The 16,140-nt window shown below is 67.9% G+C and overlaps 1 protein-coding gene across 3 annotated transcripts in view; it reads right to left on the bottom strand.

Moving 5' to 3' along the window:
* Cbfa2t3 (CBFA2/RUNX1 partner transcriptional co-repressor 3) overlaps positions 1-11,748 on the bottom strand; it is a 76,529-nt gene extending 64,781 nt beyond the window's left edge. For all 3 annotated transcript variants that reach the window (XR_006151329.1, XR_006151330.1, XM_042702202.1), the window contains exon 1: positions 11,487-11,748. Coding sequence is in view for 1 of the 3 variants with exons in the window: in XM_042702202.1 (XP_042558136.1) it covers positions 11,487-11,562 (76 nt within the window). In the remaining 2 variants the exon portion in view is untranslated. The remainder of the gene's footprint in view (positions 1-11,486) is intronic.
* Between the last annotated feature and the right edge of the window lie 4,392 nt (positions 11,749-16,140).

The raw sequence follows: 16,140 nt of genomic DNA, 5'->3' as shown, positions 1-16,140 counted from the left end.
CTGCCCACTACTTCAGGAGTCCTAGCATCCAGGATGGGACGTGGCCTGAGCTGAGGGATGGGCCGGCTCGGGGTCTGTGTGTGCACACTTCGGGGACTTGCTTCTGTGTGGTCACAGCCATCTCCAGGTGTCACTGACCGCCCCTCCCCCAGGCGCTGGCCCTCCCTGAAGCCTCCCAAGGCCGTTTTGCCAGGACAGGACCCTGCCCCCCAACTGCCCCAGGACGGTGTGCACACAGACGCCGCCCTCCCTCCCACAGCCGCTCCTGCTCCCTGGTGCGTGGGAGGGCACCCTGGGGCTGGGTCCCGGGAGGCCTGGGAGGGCCGCTGCTTGGTCCACAGCCTGTGCCAGCTTGATTTGGCCTCTGGAGCCCAAACAGAATTTCCTGATCAGAACTCAGGAGCCCGGGCTCTCTCGGTGGCACGTGTGAGACATGGGCTCTCTCGGTGGCTTGTGGGGCCCGGGCTCTCTTGGTGACCTGTGTGGTGGAGGTTGTGCACCCTTGCACAACCATGCAGTGGCCTCCAGCCGTCCCTGGGTCCACCTGCCTTCCACTGGCCCCAGTGACCACGCCGGGGCAGTGTCCCATTCCCACCCAAGGGTAGCCCGTGTGCCATTCTCTGAGTCCTGTTCAGTTCTGGGGCACAGCAGCAGGGCTCTGAGCTGAGAGTTGGAGCTGTACTGGCCAGCTGCACGTCGGAACCATAGGAGACCCCTGGCGGAGCTGGCCCTCCCCCAGACCCACCCTCTGCTCCCTCCCAGGCTTCGAGCCACAGGAGAGCCGGCTCCCACCCCGGCTCCGGGTCAGAACCCGCCCCAGAAACCCACACACCCACTCAGCACCCTTTTAGGGCTGTGTCCCAGCTCGGGGCACCTCTCCAAGCTTCTCTTTGGAATGAGGACCCCGCTAGGAACAAGAGCACTGTGCATGGAGAGCACAGCGGGTCACCGCACGCGGCCCAGGGAGGATGAAGGCAAAGGCGCCACCTCTTCCGCCAGGCCTCTACCCTGGTGTCTTCCGCCAGGCCTCTACCCTGGTGTCCTCCGCCAGGCCTCTACCCTGGTGCCCTCCGCCCGGCCTCTACCCTGGTGCCACCTCTTCCGCCAGGCCTCTACCCTGGTGTCCTCCGCCAGGCCTCTACCCTGGTGTCCTCCGCCAGGCCTCTACCCTGGTGTCCTCCGCCAGGCCTCTACCCTGGTGCCCTCCACCAGGCCTCTACCCTGGTGCCCCCTCCGCCAGGCCTCTACCCTGGTGCCCCCTCCGCCAGGCCTCTACCCTGGTGTCCTCCGCCAGGCCTCTACCCTGGTGCCACCTCTTCCGCCAGGCCTCTACCCTGGTGTCCTCCGCCAGGCCTCTACCCTGGTGCCCTCCGCCAGGCCTCTACCCTGGTGCCACCTCTTCCGCCAGGCCTCTACCCTGGTGCCCTCCACCAGGCCTCTACCCTGGTGTCCTCCGCCAGGCCTCTACCCTGGTGCCCTCCGCCAGGCCTCTACCCTGGTGCCCCCTCCGCCAGGCCTCTACCCTGGTGCCCTCACTGGACCATCGCGTCCACCCTGGTGGCCATCCTCACTGTTCCTGTGCACATCTAGGAAGCAGGCTCAGAAAGGCAGACAGCTTGTAGGTGCACAGGCACCAGACACACCACCATGGGTGGGCCTGAGGGCATGGTACTGCGTGGCAGAGCCAGGCACAAAGCACCCCAATACCTAGGGATTCCATTGCGGAGAAGCATCCAGAATCGGCGTATCTGGAGAGACGGAGGGTGGATCAGGCTGCCGGCCGCCGGCTCACAGGTCTGGAGAGGAAGGACTCTGGGTGTGACCAGGGGACCTAAAATAGCTGAGGAGCTGAAACTCCAGGGGGAAGCTGAGGGCAGCGTGGCCACCCCTCAGGGGAGCTGCTCTGGGAGGAGAAGTTCCGCTGCGGGCGGGAGGGCTCGGAGGGAGGGGATCGCCCGTGGCTTCTCCTGCATGGAAACCTTGGCACCCTGTGGCATCAGACCTTTGTATCTTTGGGGGAGACACCAAAGGTGGCCGATTCCCCTATGGTGGAGGGTGTTATTCCGGCATCCTTGACTGGAGGCTGAGGACAGGCTTTGGAGGCCAGGCTTCTGGGGGTGTGTGGCTAAAGGAGGGACCAACAGCACCTTCCACCACTGGCCATGGCCGTGGGGGGCGGGGGACTCGTTCCCGAGGGCTCTGCCTCCTGTCCTGGGCCCTGGGTCCTGGGATCAGCTTCTGGGGCAGCGTGGAGCCCGCCCGGGTCCCACTAACTCCACACGGGGCCATCTGAGTCCCTGGTGGGCCGGCCGCACACTTTCCTTTCTGCTCGCTGTCCGGGTCCCATCTCCACGAACGCCACTCCTGAGGTCCCTCCTGGGCCCTGGAGATGACAAATCCACTTTCTGTTGCTATGGATTCTCCTCTCCTGACATTTCATAAAGTGAGATCATGTGACGCGGCCTTTGTGCCTGTTGGAGGGACTCATCCACAATGCAGCTTAAAGGTAAGACTTGCAGTTAGGCATAGTAGTGTACGCCCGTAATCCTAGCACTCAGAAGGCTGAGGAAAGAGGATCGTGGGTGCAAGGCCAGCGTGGGTTACATAGACCTGTCTTAAAGCAAGCAAACAGTAATAAATACCCCAAACCAACAAACAGAAAATGTTAGGATTTTTAAAGGCAGCCTTCGCCCCTGCAGCCCCTCCTCTCTTCTTTCTTGCCCACCAGAGACTCAGTCCGCTAGGTATAGGACAAGGGACCCTCTCGGCTGACATTTCCTAAGCACCTACTGTGTGCCAGCAGCAGAGCGGCCAGACGGACTTCAGAACCCGCGGGAATGGTTTCTGTGTAGAAGGCCTCTGACCAAGAGCCTGAATGGCTGAGAGCTCGACCTCATTACTCAGCGAGTAGACGGAGAGGAGGACCAGGAGAGAGCCTGGCTCAGCCATACTGAATGTGTGCACCTCATCTCTCCCCCCGGGAGACCCCACTCACTTCAGAAGGAAGAAGAGCTCTGTCTATCCACCCACCACCCATCCATCTGTCCATCCACCACCCATCCATCCATTCATCCACCACCCATCCATCCATTCATCCACCACCCATCCATCCATCTACCACCCACCTGTCCATCCATCTGTCCATCCACCACCCATCTATCCATCCACCACTCATCCATCCATCCATCCATCCGTCTGTCCATCCACCACCCATCCATCCATTCATCCACCACCCGTCTGTCCATCCACCATCCATCCATCCATTCATCCACCACCCATCCATCCATCCATCCATCTGGAGTAGAAATCATCCACTACCCATCTGTCCATCCATCCATCCATCCATCCATCCATCCATCCATCCATCCATCCGTCTGTCCACCGCCCATCTGTCCGTCCTGCATTGGACATCCTCATCAAGGTCTCATGCCCAGCTCCTAGTTCAGATGTTTGCTCTGCCACACTGACCAGACATCCTGAATGTGCCCCCCCCCCCGCAGCGATGCATCTACCAGAGACGTGCCACCTGCCAGTGCACGTCTCATGCACATGCAGGTGGGGTGCAGTGTGAGGTTGTGGGGTACAGCTAACTGATACCTCTGCTGGACACTGGCTATTTATCCACCCAGAGCAGAGTCCCATGTCCAAGCCGTGCGAAGCATTTCATGACCTCTCACCTCAAGCGGACAGAGCCCCTGGCCTCATGTGTTCCCTAAGGACAGGGCCGTGGGGGGGACCCCGGGCCCGGGACAGGCTGTGGGGGGGGGACCCCGGGCCCGGCACAGGCCACGTGTGGGGGGACCCCGGGCCTGGCATAGGCCGTGGGGGGGGAAGGACCCTGAGCCCCGGGCCCCAGGCAGGGCAGAGTCCGAACCCCTTCTGGCTGTGCTCCACAGTGAGAGTCGTGTGCTTCTCCCCTGCCTTCCAGGAGAGCCTGGGCAGCTCCCTCGAGCCGCTCAGAGCAGAGTAGGTTTTCCTGGACCCAGGGGCCCCATCTCTAGCCCAGTTCTAGGACTTTCCACCACCTTCATCTCCCAGAGATGCCCAGTGACTCATGGCCTGGGACACTGTGCCAGGGGGCGTGAGGACACTGAGCACCAGGCAGAGCCGGGGAGAAGAGCATGTGTCCACGTGGGCCCCGCCCCACAGGCCACAGCCACCCAGGCACGCCCGCCCCACAGGCCAGCGCCGCAGCCGCCCAGGCACGCCCGCCCCACAGGCCAGCGCCGCAGCTGCCCAGGCACGCCCGCCCCACAGGCCAGCGCCCCACAGGCCAGCGCCCCACAGGCCAGCGCCGCAGGGCGGCCATCCAGGCACACCTGCCCCACAGGCCAGCGCCGCAGGGCAGCCATCCAGGCACGCCCGCCCCACAGGCCAGTGCCGCAGCCACCCAGGTACGCCCGCCCCACAGGCCAGCGCCGCAGGGCGGCCGTCCAGGCACACCTGCCCCACAGGCCAGCGCCGCAGGGTGGCCATCCAGGTACGCTTGCCCCACAGGCCCAGTGCCACAGCCGCCCAGGCACGCCTGCCCCACAGGCCAGCACTGTAGCGGCCTCCCGGCCCTGCCCCACAGGCCCAGCGCTGCAGGGCGGCCGTCCAGGTACGCCTGCCCCACCTGGTACCCCCACATCCATCTTCAGCGAGGACCAGGCCCGAGGCCCCATGGGTTCTGTGGGAGAATGGGGAGGAGTGCCCAGTGCCAGGCTACCCAGTGCCCAGCCCTCCCTCCCTGCACGCATGGGGCCTGTAGGACCTCCCAGCCCTCCCTCCCTGCCCAGAGATGGGGCTTGCTGGGCGCAGTCAGAGCCATCCTGCATCCTGGCAGGCCTGGTCCAGGGGGCCGCCCCTGGATGGCAGCTACCCATCTGAGCAGAGCTGGGTGCGAATGCCACCAGTCGGGCAGCAGTCGGGGAAGACTGTGGAGGAAGCGTCGGCAGTGGCGTCCACACGGTGCTCATCCAATCCCACCCCCCTGGAACGTCATGACTGCCACATGTATTCAATTCGAAAGGAATTTTTGGTGGTCCTGGGGTTTGGACTCAGCGCCCCACGCGATCCTGGCAGGCGCCCCCCAACCCGTTCCCTTCTAAAAGGATGAAGGGACTTTGGAGGACTGGGAAAGCGGTCCCCACGGGAGGTGCGTGACCATGCCCCCAAGGGCCCGGGGCTGCCACAGAGCCGCAGGGCCCTGCGCGCTGCTGGGATGAGGGGTGAGGCGGGTGGACGGCAGGCCCACGGCGGGGCGGACGGCGGGGGTGGACGGCGGGGGTGGACGGCAGGCCCACGGCAGGGCGGACAGCGGGGGTGGACGGCGGGGGTGGACGGCGGGGGTGGACGGCGGGGGCGGATGGCGGGGGTGGACGGCGGGGGTGGACGGCGGGGGCGGATGGCGGGGGTGGACGGCAGGCCCGTGGCAGGGCGGATGGCGGGGGTGGATGGCGGGGGTGGACAGCGGGGGTGGACGGCAGGCCCGTGGCAGGGCGGATGGCGGGGGTGGACGGCAGGCCCACGGTGAGGCGGATGGCGGGGGTGGACGGCAGGCCCGCGGCGGGGTGGACGGCAGGGTGGACGGCAGGCCCGCGGCGAGGCGGATGGCAGGGGTGGACGGCAGGCCCGCGGCGGGGGCGGACGGTGGGGGTGGACGGCAGGGTGGATGGCAGGGTGGATGGCGGGGGTGGACGGTGGGGGTGGACGGCAGGGTGAACGGCAGGCCTGTGGCGAGGCAGACGGCGGGGGCGGACGGCAGGCCCGCGGCGGCCGGCCCAGGCCTCTGCGGTGGCAGCTCACCTCTCACCTGGGCGTTTGTTTCTGACAGGAAGCCGCCCTCCCGCGGCACTCCCCTGTGTGCACGCTGCTTGGGGAGCCCCTGTCCAGGGAGCCCCCGGGTAGGGACAGCCCCGCACGGCCAGCCAGGGAGCCGCCTGGGGCCCAGGGTGAGCCTCCTGGTAGAGAGTGGCATTTGGCAGCCTCCACCAGGGTCTGCTCTGGGAAGCGGTCAGCTCGGGGTCTGCGGAGCCAGCTGCTCTGAGCTCCCAGGATGCTCTGGCCAGGGTGTGTGCGGAAGACCTGTTCTGAGAGATCCGAGGCGTCTCCCCCACAGCTCCGGGAGCGGCACACACGGGCAGGTGCAGCCCCCCCCCCCCCCTCCAGGCCTGAGGGCTGGGGCTTTCCGGAAACCCAACAAATGCACCCAGAACTGGAGGGAGGAGGAAACCCTGGGCCCAGTTCCTTCTGCTCCTTGCCAGCTCCTCAGGCCTTCTGTCACCAGGAGCAGAGCAGAGAGCGCTTGCCAGGTCCCTAGGGGGGCCCTGGGACTGTTCTTGGCACTGTTCTTGGGCTTTAGGACACACTTGATCCAGGTGTCAGCTATGGGGTGGCAGGAAACATCTGCTCTGGGATTCCTGACACAGAGCAGGATGAACACCTGTGTGGCCCGAGCGGCCCAGCTGGGGGCCGGGCTGCCGAGCTGGAGGTCCCGTGGGGCCCTGTAGCCGTGGCAACAGCCACCGTGGCTTCGGAGGCAGAGGGCCCTGGGAGGGCCCTGGACCTGTGCCGGGCCCCAGCCCCTCTTCCTGTCTCCTCGGGCAGCTGCACTTGTGGAACTGAGAGTGTCCGAGGGCTGGGGCGGCGGCCGGACACCACCAGGCTTTCCTCTTCATCTCTGCTGAGAACGGAAGCCCTTCGCCTGGAACGCGGCCTCCACGCCGCCCCGCAGGACCACTTCCTCTAGGGAGCCCGCCTGGCCGGGGCTCCGTCCCTTGGCTCCCTCTTGTGAAGTTTTGGGGGGAGAGTGCTGGAGCTCAGGGTAGAGACCCCCCCAGCAGGTCCCGGAGGCTGCCGAGGGGGAGGGGACTGTGGACAGTCCTGGATGGCAGGAGGGGGAGGGAGGCCCTGCTGGTACCTGCCTCCCTCATGGCCTCCATCTCATGCCTCCTCTCCGCTCTCCAACCCGGGTTCCTTCCCCACTCCCTTCTGACCTCTGCCAGGGGTCCACTGTCCCTGAGCAGGTGGCTCCCAGCGGGGCCTGCCGGTCAGCAGGGCTCTGGGGCCACCGCCCCACTGGAAGTTATTGCTATTCTAGGTGATGCACAGAGCCGTTACACTTAAGTAAGTCAGGTAATGAGCTCATTTCTTTTGGGGCACTCGATCCCATGCTGTCTGTGGGCAGAGCCTGTGATGGCAGCGGAGGCCCCGGGCCTCACGCCTGACCTAGAACCCCTGAGCCACACGGCCAGCAGTGGGGGCTCTGTGCAGCGGGCGCCCCCACACATGAGCTGGGGTGTGCATGGGGCACGCGGGGGGCACGGGAAGGAGCTCTGTGCAGCGGGCCGGGCCTCCGTCGCAGGGGCTGCACACACCTGTCACAACGATGTCCGTTGTGACATGTCCGTCTTCCGGCCCCCTTGTGGCCACGCTGTGTCCACTCCAGGGACGTCATCACCCACACCTGCACCCCTTAATGCTGGCGGCTGTGGAGCCAGCCCTGGCCGGGGTGCCCGGCTCCTCCCCTAAGGGATGACGGAGAGAGCCCCCAGCTCCCGCCGTCCATCTCCTTCTGGTCTGCTGCTGGACCAGGCGGCTCCATCATTGGAGAGAGGCCTGAGGTCTCGGGAGGGAAGAGGTGGCCACTGAGGATGGAGGCTGGGACTGGAGTGACCGGACATCACGGCCAGACACCCAGGAAGCCCAGATGCACCAGGAGGCAGAATGGAGGCCCCTCCGCAGAGGCTCCAGCCGGAGCCTGGCTCAGCACAGCCAGCATCACAGCTCTGGGCCTCCTGCAGGGTTGTGAGAGTCTGGAGTGGGTGCATGCGTCCGGGACCAGACCCATGACCCCGGAGGCACTGAACGCCGCCCTGCTCATGTCTTCCACACACGGCCCCACGCTGCACACAGCACCTCCTCCCCCATCCAAGAGGGCTTACACGGTGTTCAGAGCCTCACCACGCAGAGGCAGGAATGCACACACGCACACGCACTGTGCAGGGAGCGGCAACAAGAAAGCTGCCCACGGGGCGCACGGCGGGCGGGAGGTCCCCCACACGTGCTCCCCCCACACTGGCCGGAGCGTGGCAGGTGCCCTGAGCGGTGAGCTCCCCCAGGGGAGTGCCCCGGGGGCACCCGCGCTCTCCCCCACCCACGCTGAGGCTCACGGGCCTGCCTGCCTGAACTGCGGGAACTGACCGCTCGGTCCTGCAGGGGTCTCTCAGAGGGACCAGGGGGTCCCCTCCCTGCTGGCCACCCCAGCCCTTCCCTCTCAGCCCCCAGCCCCAGGAGTGGGCGGGGCGCCCCGGCTCAGCTCTGCGGGGAGCGACTCTGGCCCCTCGGTTGAAGTGAGCCCGCTGCCCGCCTGAGGGGCTTGCTCGCTTTGGGGCTGTGGGCAGGGCAGCTCGTGGTCTCTCCCCGCCGGCACCCCAGCCCCCTCCAGCACGGCTCAGGGCAACGCTGCCCCTGGAGGTGACCCCCAGAACCTCAGGGTCCCTGTGAGTCCTGAGTCCCTGAGGAGCAGGGACTGACTTGGGAACTTCGAGGCGGTGGGTGGGCGTCTGTGCGTCTGTCCGCGCAGACGGCCAGCTCTGGGGGTCTCCACCCACCAACCCCCCACCACACCCTTGCACACCCAGCCACATTCACGACTACCTCCTGCCACCTCCCCCCGGGGGTCAGCCCTGCCATGCAGACAACAGCACCACAAGTCACCTCCCGCCTCCGCCCTGTCCACGGGAAGCCACACCCACGCCACGTGGGGCCAGCAGGAGGAAACGGGTTGGTGAGAGCTGGCCCAACACCACATGGCGGGGTGGGCGGTGGAGGGCCCTGAGCCCAGCTCCTGGGGGGGAGGCTGTCTTTGCCAGCCACACCTTGGCCCGCACTGGTGCCCCCTCCCCGCAGTGGTGTCCCCTCCCCAAAGTGCCCCCTCCCCACAGTGCCCCCTCCCCACAGTGCCCCCTCCCCAAAGTGCCCCCTCCCCACAGTGCCCCCTCCCCACAGTGGTGCCCCCTCCCCACAGTGCCCCCTCCCCACAGTGCCCCCTCCCCACAGTGCCCCCTCCCCACAGTGCCCCCTCCCCGCAATGCCCCCTCCCCGCAGTGCCCCCTCCCCACAGTGCCCCCTCCCCAAAGTGCCCCCTCCCCACAGTGCCCCCTCCCCACAGTGGTGCCCCCTCCCCACAGTGCCCCCTCCCCACAGTGCCCCCTCCCCACAGTGCCCCTCCCCACAGTGTCCCCTCCCCACAGTGCCCCCTCCCCACAGTGCCCCCTCCCCACAGTGTCCCCTCCCCGCAGTGCCCCCTCCCCACAGTGCCCCCTCCCCACAGTGCCCCCTCCCCACAGTGCCCCCTCCCCACAGTGCCCCCTCCCCACAGTGCCCCTCCCCACAGTGCCCCTCCCCACAGTGCCCCCTCCCCGCAGTGCCCCTCCCCACAGTGCCCCCTCCCCAAAGTGCCCCCTCCCCACAGTGCCCCCTCCCCACAGTGCCCCCTCCCACAGTGCCCCCTCCCCACAGTGCCCCCTCCCCACAGTGCCCCCTCCCCACAGTGGTGCCCCCTCCCCACAGTGCCCCCTCCCCACAGTGGTGCCCCCTCCCCACAGTGCCCCCTCCCCACAGTGCCCCCTCCCCACAGTGGTGCCCCCTCCCCACAGTGCCCCCTCCCCACAGTGCCCCCTCCCCACAGTGGTGCCCCCTCCCCACAGTGCCCCCTCCCCACAGTGCCCCTCCCCACAGTGCCCCCTCCCCACAGTGCCCCCTCCCCACAGTGCCCCTCCCCACAGTGCCCCCTCCCCACAGTGGTGCCCCCTCCCCACAGTGCCCCCTCCCCACAGTGCCCCTCCCCACAGTGCCCCCTCCCCACAGTGCCCCCTCCCCACAGTGCCCCTCCCCACAGTGCCCCCTCCCCACAGTGCCCCCTCCCCACAGTGCCCCTCCCCACAGTGCCCCCTCCCCACAGTGCCCCCTCCCCACAGTGCCCCTCCCCACAGTGCCCCTCCCCACAGTGCCCCCTCCCCACAGTGCCCCCTCCCCACAGTGCCCCTCCCCACAGTGCCCCCTCCCCAAAGTGTCCCCTCCCCACAGTGCCCCCTCCCCACAGTGCCCCTCCCCACAGTGCCCCCTCCCCGCAGTGGTGCCCCTCCCCACAGTGCCCCCTCCCCACAGTGCCCCCTCCCCACAGTGCCCCCTCCCCACAGTGCCCCCTCCCCACAGAGCCCCCTCCCCACAGTGCCCCCTCCCTCAGGGGTGTGTGCTGCCACACTTGGAAGAAGCCAATATCATGCTGTTGTGTCAGCAGCATGGCCCTACACACCCCAGGATTTGCACACCACACCACACCACAGGTCTGCACACCACAGGCTCTGCTACTGTGAGCTCTGCACAGTACAAGCTTTGCACACCACAAGCTCTGCCACCATGAGCTCTGCACACCACAAGCTTTGCACACCACAAGCTCTGCCACCATGAGCTCTGCACACCACAGGCTCTGCACACCACAGGCTCTGCACACCGTGAGCTCTGCACACTGTGAGCTCTGCACACCGTGAGCTCTGCACACCACAGGCTCTGCACACTGTGAGATCTGCACACCACAGGCTCTGCACACTGTAAGCTCTGCATACCACAGGCTCTGCACACCACAGGCTCTGCACACCGTGAGCTCTGCACACTGTGAGCTCTGTACACTGTGAGCTCTGCACACCACAGGCTCTGCACACTGTGAGCTCTGCACACCACAGGCTCTGGATACCACAAGCTCTGCACACCACAGGCTCTGCACACCACAAGCTCTGCACACCACAAGCTCTGCACACCACAAGCTCTGCACACCACAGGCTCTCCACACCGTGAGCTCTGCACACCGTGAGCTCTGCACACTGATCTTTGCACACCACAGGCTCTGCACAGTGGCATCTTTGCTGGAGGCATCTGTGGGTGGCTGGAGCCCCAGAGGTTGGACCGCTACAGAGTCTGCTCGGGGTAGGACCCTCTGCAGATGACAGGCCAAAAACTCAGGGTGAGGAGCACTTGGTTTTAGAGGCTCCCTGGAGGTGGCCACGTGGCCCCGGGGGAGGGCAGACCAAATGCCTGCACACCAAGCCCCGAGGTGTGGGCCGAGGTTGGCAACGTCAGAGAAGCCATGTCCCCCCGTCCTGCCCGGAATCTCTCGCTCGCAGGTCAACTCCAGTTCCCTCGTGAGATCTGGCGGATGCCCTTGGGCCTCCCGAGGAGGGGCCTCTGTCCTCCATGTTTGGCCACTGCCCCACTGTGGAGGAACACAGCTGGCCCCGTGTGTGTGGGTCAGGCCCAGGCCTCCAGGTAGGGCCGGGACTCGGGCCTGGCGCCCGCCAGGTGCACCTCAGGCCACCTGTCCTGGCTGTGGGACAGCTGAGGCCAGTCAACCTGACCACGCTGTCCACAGAGCTGCACAGGCAGCAGCTCAGAGACGTTGCCCCTCCCCTGCCTGCTCCGGCCGCCCCTGCCCCCCAGCCTCTTACCTGCGCTGCTCTTTCCGGGACCCCGAGGTCCTGATATGGGGGGCTGGCTCTGCAGCAAAGAGGAAGCCTGGGACATGCAGGTGGAGGCCGAGCTGGAGCCGGGCAGCAGGAGGCTGTCCCCGGGGCAGGTGGGGGTCAGCCCTTCCCAGAGAGCCTCTCCTGACCCCGTGGGGCCTCGTCGGCTGTGGAGGGTCGGGCCAGCTGGGCCTGTTTGGCACGCAGGCCTGTGTTCCTCCAGAAGCACCAGGCCCTGCTAACGTGCGCCCGCCCGCCAGCCTGTGCTAGCTAGGCCCTGGGGAGGGTGGGGGGTAGCAGGGCCTCATGGGCCGTGGAGGGGAGGGCTGCGGAGGGGAGGGCCTCGGAGGGGAGGGCCGTGGAGGGGAGGGCCGTGGAGGGGAGGGCCGCAGAGGGGAGAGGCAGCCAGCTGTGTCGCCGCGATAGTGCGGTGGGGCCGGGGGGCCGCAGCTGTGCCCGCCGCTTCCCCAGCAGGAACCATCTGCCCGGCCGGCCCGGCCCCTCCTCGTGCCATTCCGGTTTGACTTTCCAATAACTTCCTCTGCCCGGCCTGCAGCCTGTGGCCTCCCATGGCCCGCGCGGGTGTGTTTCCTCTGTGCGGGACGGGAACCATCCCGGCCAGGACCCCTGGCCTCCCTGGCCTCCCTCCTGCCCACCACGAGTGTCCCTGGCCTCCCTGGCCTCCCGCCTGCCCACCACGAGTGTCCTGCAGCCTGGGTGGTCAGGGGTTCTCTTGCTCAGTCCCTCACCTCCCCCAGTCCCCCTTCCGTCCGTTCGTCCATCCCTGCCAATGTCCCATTCTGCGTCTCTCCCAACCCGGAGCCAGCTGGCCAGGGGCAGGCCTGCAGGCCGCTCAGCAGCATCCGGGCCCCACAGCTCAGCTGGAACCTCTCCACTGCCCAGGCTTCCTGGCCTCCATCTCTCCCCAGAGAACTTCCCACCAGGCTGGCCCGGGAAGCTGTTTCCCTGGGGGAGACTCCGATGCCCCTTCTCCCACGGGAGGCTGCTGTGGAGTGAGCCACACACAGGTGGGCAGCGGGCCCTGCCCAGGGGCCTGGGAGACCCCACGTTCCCCTCAGAGCCCTCTGTCCCCACTCAGACGGGGCTGGGGGAGGCGGCATCCTGGAGCCCCACCCCGTGTGTGTCCATTAGAGGAAGTGCTGGGGAAAGGGCATGGCGGTGCCTGAGGGCAGGGGCAGGCAGGAGGCTGCGGGGGAGGGCAGCGTGTGCCCAGCTGGGTGGGGGCCCCCTGGTGTCACCGCACCACCCCGCGGACCCCCGAGACAGGCCTTCAGCACGGCAGCCCCCGCCACCCCTGCCGCTTTGCGTTGCTTTGATTGTAGATTGCTCATGAACAGTGAACTACTTATCCCTCCATCCCGGTCTGCTTCTGTCCTGGGTGCTGAGTGGGTCGCCAGGCCGGGCAAGCGGCTTGGCCTTGCACTGGCGGGGCCTGTCCCGGGAGGGGCTTCCTGGCACAGCCCCCCCCCCGGCCTCTCTGCCCCCCCGGCCTCTCTGGCCGCTAGCCTCCCCCCCCCAGGCCTCTCCGGCCCACTAGCCTCCCCCCCGCCCACCTCTCCGGTCCGCTAGCCTCCACTCTGCCCAGGTTTGTGGCTGAGCTGTTCCCTCTGGTACCCTCCCCTCCTGTGTCTGGCCAGGGTGGGGTGAGGGGCTGGGCCTGGGGGTCCTGGCCTCGTTCTTCTCGCAGGATGGAGGCCTCTCCCCCCCCCCCCAGCCTCCCTGGAGCAGAGGTTTGTGAGTTGTGGACCCATTGCAGCCACCAGTGCAACCAGCCAGGCGCACCTGGGCTGGGTCACGTCAGGGAAGGAGGTTCAGGCAGACCCTCCCGCTTTGGGCCTCAGGGAGGGCTGGTGGCTGCAGCCCTGGCTGCTGGTGTTTGGCCTTTGGGTCCACCACGCTGCCCCAGGCAGGACAGTCCCCTTCTGAGAGGAGGCGCGGGTGCCCACTCCTTGTTCTGCCTGGTTGTCTGGTCCGCAGAGCTGGAGAGGGCCGGGCGCCACCCACGGCGGGGGCTGCCGACCTGGGACGCTCCCCTCCCCCCCCCCCCCCCCCCCCCGCACCCCAGGACGGGCAGTTGGTGCTTGCGAGGAAGCAGACGTTGGCTGTGGCTTTTTGAGCTAGGCAGCCCAGCAGATAAGAAGCCGGAGAGGAAGTGGCTGTGGGGGCAGGGCAGCAGGGGACAGGGCTCCCCCAAAGACCACTTCTGTCTGCGGCCAGCTCCCAGCTTTGTGGTGGAGGGAGTGAGGTCTTCTCCCCTCCCCCCTCCTCCCCTGCCCTCTTCCCTTCCTCATCCCTCCCCTCTCCCCTCCCCCCTACTTTCTTGCTCCCTTAGGCCCTCCTTACACATACCTCCGGGAGCCCACGGGTGGGGGGTACATGGTGCTCAGGGTGGCTCTGCCACTGTCAGGAAGACAGGTCTCCAGTGGAGGACGCTGTGGGATTGACTGAGCCGTGCTTGAGAGTCCAGGATCTACAGGAGGGACAGAGACCTGGGGCGGGGTATGGGGGCGGTGGGGAAGAGCAGGTCCCAGGTGTGGGGGGGGTTGTTCCCTGTGCGCGCCCCATCCCGTGTCTCCTGGGTGGATGGACGGACAGATGGAGAGATAAGGCTGGACGGATGAAGCCGTTCTATGTGTCTCATAGTCTACAGGGCAGGCAGGCTGAGGGAGGCCTTCCAGTCGCAGCGCTCCCCCAAGTCACCATCGGGAGCCCCCAGGAGGCCAGGTGGCGAGGTGGGCAGCACCTGCTGGCGGGCTCCCTGGTCCCAGAGGAGGCGGTGCGGGGGCTGGCGGCAGGGCAGGCAGGCGCGGCTGGTGCGCACACGCTCCCAGCTCAGGGCAGGGCTGAGCAAACTCCACGCCCAGCAGCAGGTGCTTGGCTGCGTCCACCTTTGGACATCTCCAGGAAAGCAGACGGCACTCACCTGGGAGGAGGCTGAGCTGCAGGCGGGCCCTGAGGGCCTTTGCCCGCGTGGGCCTGGGGTGGGCCCTGCAGCCTCTCCTCAGAGGGCTGCCTTTCCAGAACAGAGATCAGTGGGTACAGTCCCTTAGACGCCCACTTATTAAAGTTCGGTTGTCAAACTGTCAAGCTCCGAGGTTGAGGACCGGGGTGGGGGCTCCACCGCCGTCCTGCCCCCGGGCACGGAGGAGCACCGTTGGTCCCTCGACTCGCCCTTGCCCAGCCCTGGGCCAGGCACAGCTGGTGTGCAGTGGGAATGGCGGGTCACGGGGGCTGCATCCCCACCGGGCGGTGAGCAGGGTGGAGTCGCAGGGCCGGGTCTGTCGGGACCGGGTGGGTGGGGGGTCTCCCACCTGCTCAGCCCCTGCAGCTGGAGGGACAACCGTGACCCCGTGACCTTCCAGAGCCCGCTCCGCACCTGGTGAGGCGGCAGCCACCCTGGCGTTACCTGTGTCAGAGGGTGAGCACGGGTCCCCCAGCCTGCGGGGTGGGGCAGGGTGCTGGGATTTGGGGCTGGGCCTGGCTGTGACCCAGCCCGATTCTAGGCACCCAGTCCCCCAGAGGTGTGCACAGAACAGAAAGCAGACTCCCTGAGGGGGCAGCCCAGGGCCAGCGGGGCAGCCCAGGAGGAAGTCCCCTCAGCCCCCCCCCCCTGGCTGCCCCATGCCCCCCCTCGGGCTGCCCCACGGCCCCCCCCAGCTGCCCCCCCCGCCCCCCCCAGCTGCCCCACGGCCCCCCCCAGCTGCCCCCCCGCCCCCCCCAGCTGCCCCACGGCCCCCCCCCAGCTGCCCCACGGCCCCCGCCCCAGCTGCCCCCCGCCCCCCCCCAGCTGCCCCCCCGCCCCCCCCAGCTGCCCCACGGCCCCCCCCAGCTGCCCCATGGCCCCCCCAGCTGCCCCACAGCCCCCGCCCCCCCCAGCTGCCCCACGGCCCCCCCCAGCTGCCCCACGGCCCCCCCAGCTGCCCCCCCGCCCCCCCCAGCTGCCCCACGGCCCCCCCAGCTGCCCCACGGCCCCCCCAGCTGCCCCACAGCCCCCCCCAGCTGCCCCACGGCCCCCCCCAGCTGCCCCACGGCCCCCCCCAGCTGCCCCCCCGCCCCCCCAGCTGCCCCACGGCCCCCCCAGCTGCCCCACGGCCCCCGCCCCAGCTGCCCCCCACCCCCCCAGCTGCCCCCCCGCCCCCCCAGCTGCCCCACAGCCCCCGCCCCCCCCAGCTGCCCCACGGCCCCCCCCAGCTGCCCCACGGCCCCCGCCCCCCCCCAGCTGCCCCACAGCCCCCGCCCCCCCCAGCTGCCCCACGGCCCCCCCCAGCTCCCCCACGGCCCCCGCCCCCCCCAGCTGCCCCACGGCCCCCGCACCCCCCAGCTGCCCCACGGCCCCCGCCCCCCCCCAGCTGCCCCACGGCCCCCGCCCCCCCCAGCTGCCCCACGGCGCGCTTTCTCCCTTTAAGGAGAGCAGAGGCAAAGCACCTGGTTTTGCTCTGACTCAGAGCCCGCCTGCTGCTCATTTGTTTTTCACCTTTTTCTCTACCCGGCTTGCCTAGAACTGGCTGTGGCCCAGAAACTAACTCTGAGCCCTGTATACACATTCTAGAACATTCTGGAAAAATTCTGTTTGCTCAGTCCAAAGCCTGGGCACAGAACCCAGTCCACCCTGTGGCGT

The sequence above is a fragment of the Dipodomys spectabilis genome, unplaced genomic scaffold (genome assembly GCF_019054845.1).
Source record: "Dipodomys spectabilis isolate Male_0828 unplaced genomic scaffold, ASM1905484v1 ptg000318l, whole genome shotgun sequence".
Classification (NCBI taxonomy): domain Eukaryota; kingdom Metazoa; phylum Chordata; class Mammalia; order Rodentia; family Heteromyidae; genus Dipodomys; species Dipodomys spectabilis.
This window is presented reverse-complemented; position numbering and strand designations above follow the sequence as displayed.